This window comes from Echeneis naucrates, chromosome 23 (genome assembly GCF_900963305.1).
Source record: "Echeneis naucrates chromosome 23, fEcheNa1.1, whole genome shotgun sequence".
In the NCBI taxonomy this organism is placed as follows: domain Eukaryota; kingdom Metazoa; phylum Chordata; class Actinopteri; order Carangiformes; family Echeneidae; genus Echeneis; species Echeneis naucrates.
This window is the reverse complement of record NC_042533.1, coordinates 7,534,155-7,547,659: the sequence shown is the minus strand read 5'-3', so window position 1 is coordinate 7,547,659 and position 13,505 is coordinate 7,534,155. Positions and strand designations below refer to the sequence as shown.

The 13,505-nt window shown below is 38.3% G+C and overlaps 1 protein-coding gene across 1 annotated transcript; it reads left to right on the top strand.

The window, feature by feature from the left end:
• The first annotated feature begins 59 nt into the window (after positions 1-59).
• Positions 60-13,282, top strand: ano6 (anoctamin 6). The gene is made up of 20 exons (XM_029495164.1): positions 60-319; positions 3,609-3,679; positions 4,254-4,382; positions 6,043-6,108; positions 6,183-6,470; positions 6,691-6,804; positions 6,898-7,013; positions 7,104-7,238; positions 7,652-7,757; positions 8,113-8,173; positions 8,371-8,516; positions 8,765-8,842; positions 9,138-9,366; positions 9,453-9,622; positions 9,699-9,796; positions 10,005-10,135; positions 10,411-10,616; positions 10,774-10,967; positions 11,244-11,349; positions 11,447-13,282. Exons 1-20 carry the CDS (start codon positions 223-225, stop codon positions 11,663-11,665), a joined length of 2,760 nt encoding a protein of 919 aa, XP_029351024.1. The 5' UTR covers positions 60-222; the 3' UTR covers positions 11,666-13,282.
• The last annotated feature ends 223 nt before the right edge of the window (positions 13,283-13,505 follow it).

Here is a 13,505-nt window from a genome sequence, read left to right as displayed (position 1 = left end):
TGCATCGGCACCCTCCTCCTCCTCCTCCTTCTCCTTCTCCGCCTCCTGCCCCACCCGTCCGATCCTCGTCCTCAAGTCACAACTTGCAGAAAACTTCATGTCGATGAATCGTTGTTGAGGAATACAGCAAGAATGAGCGGAGGGAAGAGTGTGTGTGTTAAAACCACCGTGCGCTCCGCTGCCTGTGCGTAGGAAAAGTGTAAAGCTGTGACTGAATCCGAGATGATGAACGACAACGACATTCTGGAGATGGACTCCCTGTCTGACACAGAGGAGCCGGAGGGAGACACTGAGCTGAGCATGATAGACGAGGAAGTTGGTGAGACAACTACTTTTTGTCAGAACACACTTGTTTGTGTCAATGTTAACACAAACTCGCCCACCACTGCCCTCTAGGCTGTAATGGACTCATTTTAATTTGCTGCCCTCTCGGCTCTTCATGTATTTTTCACTCCGCCAAGTTTAGACTCTTCAGACTGTTTCTATTACTTTGACACTGTGGCCTTTACAAGCATGTTGCTGTCAGATAAAACTAACCCACAGTTTATTTAATAATTGAATTTGGCTCTTATTTCAGCAACAACAACATTAAAGCAGCTTTTGTGTTCATAGACCAGCTAGAGTGGCATGCAGCATGTTGTGTATTAGTACAGTCTGTGTTACTTGGCCTGAATAGTTGCAGAATTTTACATTTAACACAGTATTCAGTATCGTTGGTCAATTGTGAAACACACATCCATTTGTGTTGTAGTTTAAAAGGGCAGATGTTGACGAAAGTGGAAGTATGTGAGTTAGTTGAACACTTCAGATTAAGGCAGCTGTGTGACAGAAGAACTGGGGTGGGCGTGGTGTGCACATTTTTAACAGGACACAGGTCCATACCTCCATGTCCACAACACAGATAACAGATATTATTTTATCAGTGCATCTAAAATTCCTCTTTATTTCATACACATGTAAGTACAGAAGTGATGCGTCTTCCATGCTCTTTTCATTCTTGCATTTCTTACATTCCCTGTGCACATAATGAGCTCACCCGTCTCTTAAAGCTCACATACAAAAAGCTGTCAGCAGCAACACATGCATTTTACGTTGAGCCTCTTGGGTGTTAGCATTAGAAGTTGTCAGTCATATTTTAATATTCTGTTGTAATTAATTATTCATGTTAACACTTTGTTGTTGCTTGTGTAACCAGCACAAAAAAAACACTAGCTCAAACGATGTATCTACACAAACTGTAGATACATTGTTTGTGCACAAAGACCAGATTGTGATAGTATGATAATTTAGGAGATATTATTCATGTTTGACGTCCACCCAAGCTGATTTTCTGTTGAGAAAAATCCGAGTTAGAGTACATATAGTGATTCATAAAACTGAACAAATCGTATAAATAACATCCTCTTTTGGAAGGATTAGTCAGAGAAGTTGCCCTGTTTCCCACGTGAAACAGACAGTTACACACACAATCTGCCGTTACCTGCCCAAGCACTAAGCTGGATTCTGTTCCAGGGACAAATATCATACAGAGCTGCCAACAAACGTCATAAAATACCCAAATGTTTGTTTGACAGAGGAATTTCCTGTTAGTTGGTAGCAAGGAGGCTAGTCTGTGTTTTGCAGTGAGCATGACAAGTTAGGTGCTGAAATTTTAGCCCTGAGTTCTAATTAAAAGAGAAAAGAAAACATCCTGCTCTTTAATCCTGCAGAAAATAATTGAAAGAATGCAGTTTGGCGTAGCTGCTCCTGCTTTTTATTACTTTATGTCTTGCTATGAGGGATGTACTCTTGAGAGCAAGTGAGAGCCGGCAGGGTGGGTCGTGGTAAAAACCAGATTGTTATCACCATGTGGGCGCTGCTTTAGCTGCATGCTTTTTTAGAGAATCCGACTCACTATACATTACAGATGTTTCATGATATGACCTCTGTTGGACTTCATGACTCCCTAGCTGCTTCACATTTTATTTATTGTACAGACTAGAGTGGTCACAGGAAGTAAAAATCTGGGGACCACAGCATGGCATCCATTTGCCAGTTAAACAAACTAACTTGGCAGGATTTATCTTTTACATCCCTACATATACACAACATCTTCTCATTATATGTGATATTGTAATAATAACACAGTTTTAAGACATCTATATATCAGTGTACAAAGGTCTATGATAACTCCAGTTAAGTGGATCAAAATAAAAGTACCCTGAAGTCACTGCTTATAGGATCAGCAGTTCTTTTGTTACGTTCTCATTGACTTTCTAGAACAACAAGAGGGAGAACTTTTGTGCTGTTGAAGACTGTAAAGGAGACTTTTGTTTGAAGAGCTGTGATTATACTGTTCAGTCTCCCATGGTGTTACTATGGCTAGTGTTTTGAAAACATCTGTTGTCAGTTAGCTTTTGTGTCATTGTTTCTGTTCCAGTGGAAGTAATACAGGACTTTCCGTATTTGATGATGTGTCATCTGTTTAGTGAAATTAGGCGAAATTAGGCGTTAATGCAACCGTGAGGATGAATACTGGCATGAATAATTAGTACTCATTTCTTAATGAATGCATTCTGACTAAATGGTACAGTGGTCACCCTGCAGACCACACTGCAGTAGATGGTGACCTATTTCCTTTCTCTTTTTTTCCCCTCAGAGTAATATATGATTGTGATGAGTTTAAAATTGTCTGCAAGCAGTAAAAAAGCAGCCAGAGCAGCATAATGATTAGGAACACAGCCTTGCAGCAGGAGAGTCACTGGTTTAACCGTCTGTTTTGTAAATGAGTAGCAGTCAAGTCCTACATCAGTGAGAAGTTTCAGTTTGACCAGAAGGAGGACGGCGGGAATGTGTAAAAAGGTCATCAGCTGCTTTTGTGGTAAATGAGTTGTATATCCACATCAACTTCACAGAAAAGCTGAGACTCGTGATTCACAATATAAATCTGAAATGATGCCAATGTATGGAAAGTTAAAGGAAAACGAGGCTAACAAGTTTAAAAACGTGCACAGAGAATACCTCTGGATAAAAGTCAAGTAATTGTTATAGAACATATTCATATTTAAAAATTAGTGCCACATCATACGATTTTCTTTTCCTAATTTATGACAGCTTATCCATGTTGTACTTGCTGTGCCACTTATCTCCTCATCAGCTTGGTTTTTAGGACAGTTTCAAATACACAGTACAGTCAGGCCTGTGCTCATTTGAACAAGGTTTAACTGCAGATAAATGGCTGAGACACAGGATGTGAGTTGTTGTAATCTTGTAAGGTCTGCTGCACACTGGTTGATTCAGAGAACCACCTGTCCATACTCTGCTTCTCACACAATGGTGTGACATTTGCTTCTGACTTTTTATCTTAGCTGGCCATACCACTCACAAGAAATGAGAAATACAACTGTACTGTGCGTTTTATCAGTAATTGCCTTTCATCGTAATAAAATATATATATATTATTCAGCCTATGCTTTTAATATGAACGTTCAGCACTATGTAGGACATTTTGCACCTATTTTATAAATTTACTGAAATTGTTGGAATTAAATCTCTATTTCTTTTACCTTAAATCATTATCATGCCTTTTTTCTTAATCTTAATTAATGCCTTATCTTTTTTTTTCACAGTGTATCCTGAGGAGTTTTTACCAACTTATCACTCTATCAAAGAAGGTGCCACCGTAACCAAAACACAACAGGTGAGTCAGACCAACAATGTCAGTATCAATAATACATGTATATGGAAGTGGACTGAGAAAAATAACAGGTGAAATGAAGTTGTAATACAACCCAGAGGTCTTGCCTGGATGCAGGAAGAAAATGTTATATTTCACACTATGCACATCTGTATTTGTGAGTATATGAAAACTGAACCCAAAAGCATCGACTTTTTCTTTGGAATTTCTCGGTGAAGAAATGTCGAGCAGATGTTTAGCAGATATCAGGGTCACTGCACCACGAGACAGTTTTTTATATTCCTACACAAAATGCACTATAGTGTAAAATCATGAAAGTAATCACATATGCTTGCACGAGATAGAAAAAGGGCGGGTGTCCCAATGTTTGTTGACTCTTCCCTTTTCTCCTGCACGGCCCACATTACAGGTTAAATAGGTTGGACAAGGTCAGTGTATTTACCAGAGTCTCTTTGTGGACTTTTGGCACTCAGACACTCCTGTCACCTTTCTGTTCAACATGTACAAAATTATGGAGGAAGAGGAGTTTGAGTTTCAGCCTACAGAATTATCTGATGATCTTTGTTTTTGTCCTCAGGCGGAGTTTAATAACAAACCAGATTCCTTGTTCTTCAATGATGGTGTGAGGCGAATTGATTTCATCTTGGTCTATGAAGATGAGGACAAGAAGGAGTTTGAGAAGAGACACACATTCCAGCGACGCAAGGTAGGTCTTTTACTTTAAATCTCAGCAGGATATGTTATTTTCCACATGCACAGAGAAAAAAAATGATCTTTCTCAAAAAGTAAGCACCTGTTTTAGTAAATTAAAAGATATTAATAGTAAAAATAGCTGTAGAGTAGAATTATATCACTTGGATCAGAATTTTTTTAAGAAAGACTTGGCTGCACATCATTTGAGTTAATTCAAGTAATTAATTAAGTGGAAGTTTAAAGAGGGAAGTGTATGCAAAGTCATTTCAATAAAGGCTTTCATGGTTTCTCCTAATATGTTCAAATCAAATCCAACAAGCTGACTCTTGCTTATTTGTAAAGGGAGTTTTTTTATTTGCAAGACGGCAGACTGTAACGCTTAAGAAAGACTTAAACATGACTTTAACATTTTCTCATCCAGGAACTTGAACAGGGAATACTTAGCTTCTATTGTATCTTTCTATTGTACTTTACTTTCAACACGCACATTTTAGTTATGATGTGTCCCATTAGCTGCTATTTAGAAGGAAGGTCTAGAATTGAAGAGAATAATTATTTCATAGATTAGGTCAGTCTGGTCTCTTTATTTAAAATTGAACAGTTACATTTTCAGAAATCTCTCTCTCTACTCTCTCTCTCTCTCTCTCTCTACTTTTTCTTATACATCATAAATCTAAATTGTCGTGATATGTGATATGCTTCATCAACAGAGCAAACTGGGACATGAGCAGACTTATCCAAGCTGTTTTTACTCTGTGTCTTTCACAATCCAGTTATAGTGGGGGATGTGTAATATCCTGCTTCAAAAATATTGTTGCTCCACAAAACTTAAGGACTGCTACCTGTAGTGTTGCAACTGTAACACCTCAAGTGGTTCTGAAACATGCGCTGCCTGTGAAGACTAAAATGATAAATCAGTAAATAATCATTTTCCGGGTGTCTGGAGGTGTGAGGTTGCAGCCATCTCTGCCAGGCACACCCTTCACTTTATCTTTCTAAATCCATGTTGGTGTCAAACGTGTGTTGCAAAACTTCTATTCAGGCCTGAATCCTGACTGTTCAAAAGGGGAGCGGTTCAGTTAAGATAGCGGGGGATACATTTTTATTGCCTAAAATCATGTTGAATTAACTGTTGTATATTTTATTCCATTATCCTCGTCTAAATTTTTATAATCTTTGTGGTATTTCTTGTGCATCATGAAACGAGGTCTGACTAAAGCAGGTTTTCCAGCAGCTGTTCAAATATATCCATTAGAGTGAGGCAGACATAATAAGGTCATGTGAACATGCAAATGTATACAGAAACATAAATGTGCCAAACAAGAAGATTTTATTATTTTATATATTGTATGTGAGAATTGAAGCAGGTATTTTTATCATTGTTCATTTTCCATATTGGCACAGTAATCTGTAACATGCTTCTTGGCTCATGAGGGTTTTAATGTACCGTCAACAAGAACCTGCCGAGACCTGCTGGCTGCTGGGTCGTCAGTACAATGTAAATAATGGCAGTTCTATTGTTATGAAACTTGGAATGTTCAAGCAAATTGGCTGTTAAATATAAATAGTTTAAAGGTGATGTCAAAACCACACTGACTGTATAACTGACTTAAAATATCCAGAGAGGACACTGAAAAAGCACATTGAACCATCTCCTGTGCTCTACTCTGCAGAGACGGCGAGAGTACTTTGAGGCTAGCCTGATGAAGATGGGAATGGAGCTGGAGGCGACTCAGTCTGTACGTGGACAGCACTCGTTGAGTCTGAATCTCTTTCGTTTTATCACAAACTGAACTCTCCTGGTTTTTTGCAGGTAGTGGATGATAAACTGATGTTCATCAAGGTCCACATGCCGTGGGATGTACTGTGCACGTACGCCGAGGTACTGCACATCAAGGTCCCGATCCAGCCTAACGACCTAGCCTCAAGCTCTTCCCCCTGGCGCTTCTTCTCCTGCATTACCAAACACTTCTACCCCAATGAGGAGCTGATCAGCAAAGAGACCGAGTACTTCACCGCCCCCTTTGAGAAAGATCGTCTAGACTACTTCTACATCAAGGAAAAGGATATCTTCTTCACTCCGGCCATGAGAAGCAGAATGGCAAGTTATCATATGCCATTGCAGTCAGTTCAGACCACCCACAAGGGCTTATTGTTAGTCTATTATTAGCGATGGCATTAGTTGGGCTTATTAATAGGAGCAGCTCTGGCCTGCCGAATTTACAGAAATCTTATTATCTATGTTGTATTTACTGGCGATTATATTATAGCATAAAGTGTGTGAACGGTTTAGTGAGATGAAAATAATTTTCTTTTTCCAGGCATATTACATCTTGAGTCGAGCCCCCTATGAAATAAGAGGAAACATAAAGAAGTTTGGCATCACCAAACTACTGGATGGTGGTGTGTACAAGGCTGCCTATCCCCTCCATGACGTAGGTGGCAACGTTTTTTTTACTTTTTGTAAAGGTCAAGGTAGTATGTATATGCACAGTTGCTTATTTTATTTCTTCTCTTTGTTGTTACAGTGTAGGTTCAATGTGAAGTCCACAGAACAGGGCTGCCCCAATGAGAGATACCTGCTCTATGAAGAATGGGCTCATCCCAAAAGCTTCTACAAGATGCAACCACTCGACCTAATAAGGTGAAGATAAGTTTTAATGTTCAGAGAAATCATTACATAACAAAGTTTTAAAGAAAAATCTGAAGATTGAGATTACATTTTTTTCCACAGGAAGTATTATGGGGAGAAGATTGGCATTTACTTTGCCTGGTTGGGTTTCTACACAATAATGTTGACTCTGGCTGCTGTCGTGGGACTTGGCTGCTTCATTTACGGATACAAGACTCAGGAAACCAGCACCTGGAGGTAGATTTCCTGGTCCATTTCCTGGAAAGTCCACATTACATCAAAGGTCGCTCATGACTTTAAAAAAGGTTCATCCCTGGTTGGAGATTGCTCAGTTGTCATGTAATCCTATGCTTACCGTGGGTCAAATGAGCTGTCTCCATGACAACAGTGTAGAGAGCCACAAGAGAACCATGGATGAAGACCATGAAATGTGGTTGAAAGCTTCAGACAAATGAACATTTTTGGGGTCTCAATTGATCATATCACATAATTATTTCTGTCAAAATAATCATTGCTGTTCATAAAGCAACGTTATGTTGCTGTTTTCATTTATTTATGATGGAACCCTTTTTTGTTATTGCGGTACAACTCACCCATATTTAACCTCTTAGTCCTGCATTTGTTTACAAATGCCTGTTTCTGTTCTGCAGCAAAGAGGTGTGTGACCCCCAGATTGGAGGAAATATAGTGATGTGTCCGCAGTGTGACAAGTTCTGCAAATACTGGAGGTTAAACACCACATGTGAAGCCTCAAAAGTGAGTAGTATTTTATTGGAATGTGACGTCACCCAGTATGCTCTAAAAATGGATTATAACCAGTATGAATTATAATATTTAGTGACTAAAAGGATGAGTGTTTATTATATTATTCTAAAGGGATTTTAGCTTCTTGGTAATGTTATGTCTCTAATAGTAGCAGTGGTATCCACCACTATATCCTTTAGTGAGTGTTGAAGTGCAACATAAATTCTTTCTTCGTTTCAAGAATTTGCATACTTAAATATATGTGAGGCAGCACCAGTTAGGTTTTGAGGTGATTTGCATGTCAGCTGGATAAAACATTGACAATGGTTTGTTTTTTGTTTTTTTTTTCCTCTTCTCTTTTTTTTAGAAACTTTGCATATTTGATAACTTTGGAACTCTGGTGTTTGCAGTTTTCATGTCAATCTGGGGTAAGTTTTCCATAAATCCATCAACATCACATCCCACAAAGCGGATGCAGGCATGCCAGTCTTTCCAACCTGACTGAATTGTTATTGAAGCCAAAACAATATTTGTTTCCACACCTGAATGATAGTGCAGTTGTCTCCATCTTTGTCATTATTGCCCTGCTTGTTTTTTCCGGTTTCTGCTCATGTCCTGGCTGCAGTGACTCTGTTCCTGGAGTTTTGGAAACGTTACCAGGCAGAGTTAGAATACGAGTGGGACACTGTGGAGTTTCTGGAGCAGGAAGAGCCACCACGCCCAGAGTATGAAGCCAAGTGTAGCTATGAGAGGAAAAATCCTGTCACTGGGGTAAATCACACTCAGAGGCTGTTTTTGATTTTAATTTGCTTGTATTCATTTTGCAGTTAACAATTATTTCCCATTGTTACAATATTGTTTTGTAACTAAATCCAGCTAAATATGAAAATAGTTCATCAATATGGCTTCAAATGTATTGTCATTGTTCTGTTCCATCTTGGAAAAAATTTATTCACGAGTTAATGTCGGGCCATGTTGTTGTTGTTGTTGTTGTTGTTGTTGTTTTTGTTGTGATACAGGTAAAAGAAAAAGTGCCCTATACAGCTTGTGGACGATGCATTCGAGTGTCAATAGGAATAGGGACAGTCCTATTCTGGGTAAACAAATGTCATTTTTTATTTTGCTCACTTTTAGGTGATATTTTAATTTTACTAATCTGTAAAATAATCTAATAGGTAAATAACACATTGAAAATTATTGTTATATTGAGCTGACATATGAATCCAACTCCCAAAAACCTTTTATTTTATTTAACTGATTCATTTGAAGAATAAGAACGGCACATTGTCTCTGTTTGCCTTGATTTACCAATCAGGACTTTCCAAGAAACAGCTTGAATAAATACAGAATTATTCAGATTGATAAAATTAAGCATTGTTCTTTGTCCTTTAGATCCTGTTGATTCTGGCATCCATCGTGGCCATCACTGTCTATCGCCTGGCCGTCTTCTTCACTTTCTCACACAGACTCAGAAATCAGGATCTGAAGCAACTGGAGCCGTTAAAGGAGTATGTGACACCTCAGATGGCAACCTCTGTCACAGCTTCCCTCATCAGCTTTGTCGTCATTATGATCCTCAATATTCTCTATGAGCGCGTCGCCATCTGGATCACGGACTTTGGTAAGTTTGTGTTGTACTTCTGGACCATTAACTTACTTGAATGTGGCTTAATTCCCTGCTCTTTCTTATCTGGCACACAATGACAGAACTTCCCCGGACCAAGACTGACTATGAAAACAGCTTGACCCTGAAGATGTTCCTCTTTCAGTTTGTCAACTACTACTCATCCTGTTTCTACATCGCCTTCGCCAAAGGGAAAGCAGTGAGCTATCCTGGACGGCCCGTTTATCTTTTGGGGAAATACCGGAACGAGGAGGTATGATTAGTCTACGTACATATTTTACTTACTTACGTTTTATTCCTCAGTCTTACTCTGTGTCTTGTTTCTGCAGTGTGATCCTGGTGGTTGTCTTTTTGAGCTGACGACTCAGCTCGCAATCATAATGGGTGGGAAAGCCATCTGGAACAACATCCAAGAGGTCTTGCTACCGTAAGTTTTCAGAATCAAGGGCTTCTTTTTTGTGAAATATGGAAAAAAAAAGAACAAAAACTAGTGTTAGACAGCAACAGTGACAGATTCACAATACAGCGTGGGAATTTGCAACTTACAAACGATGATATGGCCAGCGAGCTAATCACACATACATTTTGCTGTCACACTGAGTTGGCTTTAAGTGATCTCGTCCACCACGGTGTAGGTGGGTGAAGAATCTGATTTCCCGTCACTGCACAAGAGTGGGCTCGGAAAAGGTGATCCCCCGCTGGGAACAGGACTACCAGCTCCAGCCTGTTTCAAAACTTGGACTGTTTTATGAATATCTTGAAATGGGTAAGATAGTTCTTCATGCCAAAGCTGTTCTGTTCTGAAATTTAAACTCTGTGTATGGTAATATTTATGATGGTTCAGATATTTGAGCTGATGTTTTATGTAAGTATTAATATACTGCTAAAGCATGTTTTTCAAGAAATATTTTTGATAATAAGGATAATACAAATTAATGTTAATTAACGTTATTAGACTGTATTGTTGACTGGATTACTATATTGGAAATTAGAACTGTACATTGGGTTGCCTTTTTCTTTAATATAGCTTGTGTCTTTCAGTCATCCAGTTTGGCTTTGTGACACTGTTTGTGGCCTCCTTCCCTCTGGCGCCAGTCCTGGCTCTTGTCAACAATCTGTTTGAGATTCGGGTTGACGCTTGGAAAATCACCACTCAGTTTCGCCGCGTCATGCCAGAGAAGGCTCAGGATATAGGCGCCTGGCAGCCCATTCTGCAGGGGGTCGCCATCTTGGCTGTTGCAACTAATGTAAATTACTCTCTCTTCTCAGTTATTAACTTATTATCGACAGTTGTGAAAGAATACTTGAGTAAAGTTTTTATATATATATATATGTGTGTGTGTGTGTGTGTAAACTATGTCTGTGACATTAACATTTTCTGCTTTCACTTTGGTGTCTCAACAGGCCATGATCATAGCTTTTACATCAGACATGATTCCACGGTTGGTCTACTACTGGTCCTTCTCTGTGTACCCATATGTAGACCACTATAATAACACCATGGCAGGATACATCAACAGCTCGCTGTCAATATTTGACACTAGAGATTTCACAAACTCTAGCAGACCTTTTGCAGATACTGGCATCACCACCTGCAGGTACACAGCTCGGCTCATCAGTTTGTGCTGTTTTCAGTTAACCAAAGATATCAATGTTTAAGTCATTGATTACTCTCCAAAGGCATACATAACATACTGGGAGAGACAAATACTGAGTTTCGCAGGAATATTTTGCATTTGGGGGGAATCAACTAAAATGTTTTTTGTAGTTTATTTACATAAATAGTAAATGTGATCAGAGATAATGGTTTGATAGGAAATCTACACCCTAATCTATTAAAGCGATATATAATACATATGAATTTTCTTTTTTAGGTATCGAGATTTTCGGTATCCTCCGGGGCACCCCAGACAGTATGAACATAATGTCTACTACTGGCATGTGGTTGCAGCAAAGATGGCTTTCATAATTGTTGTAGAGGTGTGTATTGATATAACAGGACATTTCTGTGATAGAAAATTTTATTCTCACATTGAGTTATTATTAAACTTGCATATTATCTTCTTTTTTCCCTCAGCACATTGTTTACCTAACCAAGTTCATCCTGTCCTACATGATCCCAGACGTCCCATATGCTGTGAAAGAACAGATCAAACGAGAGAAATACTTAACCCAGGTTATCCTCCATGAGACCAACCTCAAACTGGTGACCAAACGTTTGAAACCAATTGCCAAAGACTGTCTTAAGGAAACAGAAGTAAAACTGGCGATGGAGGAAATGGACCTTGATTTGTGAATTACCACCCAGCACCTACATTAAGACCAAAGAAAACTAAGGACTTTTGCTATGGAAAATGTGTCGCATCTAGTAAAACTGAAGCCATTTGAAATTTCTTCAGGGGTTATTGGGCAAAGAAAGGAGAAACCACTAATGTGTGCTCTTCATCCCGAGTCACTGTCTTCCCATTCAGGAGTCCTTCACTGTTTTGGGCCAATGTTAAAACAATTACACAATCTTGTCGATGCATCTGTACTGTTAGTGTAACAAGCTTAGAGGTTGAATTTAATGGTTATTGATCAAATCTGAATTCAGCACTGAATTTTAATCAACTGTCTTTGTTTCAGTCATTAAAACTTAAAATTTACATTAAAAACAGAAGCAGTTATGCTTAGGCAAATGACAATTGGAATATATTTACATGGATTTTTGCAACCTGGTGTGAATGTTAGAGTAAAGGGAAGAGTGAATTTAAAATTAGTGCCTTCCACTGTGAAACCTCTTGGTAGATTTGAAAGCTTGACTTATGAAAAGCTTTTTCCAGAGCTTTCAAACAAATCCCATGGACTTCATGAGCAGATGGATTTCTTAACTTTCAAGCTCATTAGCTGTTCAAATTTCTTCCAAAGCACCTATGACATGTAAGCCCTCTCAAATGGAAGCTTTCGATAATATGCTTGAAAAGCTAGGAATTTGTATTTTCTTTTTCTTTTTCTTTTTTTATTTTCATATTATCACCCAGTGTAAAAGGTGTAATGGCAATAGGAAAGTGTAGCTTGTGTACATCGGTTTGTAGAACGGACACTGTTGGTGTCTGACTCCGTCCATCAAACTCCACCCTTAAAGCATTAAAAACAGCCAACCAACTGCTGGATAAGTGTCGCTGCTGGGGAATTGTTTTACTTAAATGCTGACTCTAAGTATCAGTATTATCATATACGAAAGATGTTATACCTATGAATACAATGTTATAATGAAGTGTCTTTTTTATGTTTCCTCTCTGTTATTGGAAGTAAAACATAGTGACAAATCAGACAGCTCAAATAGTTTTTCAACACAAGCAGTTAGAATAGACATGGCCTTCGAGCTGTTCCTCAGATTTGACTGTGAATGTGATTACACTCTAATCAACTTTCAACCACTTTGACTATTCAAAAAACTGAAAGAAGATAAACAGTCGATGAATACAAGTTTACCAATACACAAGGACAGTTAAAGCATTATGCCTAATACTGTTTAATTGAATTTATATTTTCATGGAATTAAAAAGATCAGAGTTGTCAAGTGGTTTATCTTACAACGCCAACATACTCTGACTTTTCATCCATGTTGCACTGTCTAGAGTTCCAGCCCTGTGGCATGACCGATGCACAATGTTTTGAGTGCATGTCATAATCCTGTTTTAATTTTTTGATATTGGTGATCCAGTAATTTAATCTTCTCCTGTGTGTTTCCTGATACAAATGAAACTTATACCTCTATTGTATTATTTCCTCAACTTGCAACCAAACAATGGTACTCTAACTGCCATGTATGTATGTAAATGGCATGAAATGCCAACAGTATCTCATGATGCATATCTCTGTAGTTTTTTTATGTTTTACCAGCACCATAAAATGTTTTATGAGAAAACCCTGCCCTTGTCTTTCTAAATTCTTACTTTAACAGTATTTGACAGTATCTTACCATAGCTTACCAGTAAAGCATTATATTATATTAGCCACACATTATGCTAATAATCCTCTGGTGATTCTAAAACTGAAATTATACAATATACTGCATCTTTTTTTTCTTTTAGTTTTAGTTTTTTGTTGTTTTTTTTTTTTTGTCTCGTGTCGATCATATCAGGCAGACTTTT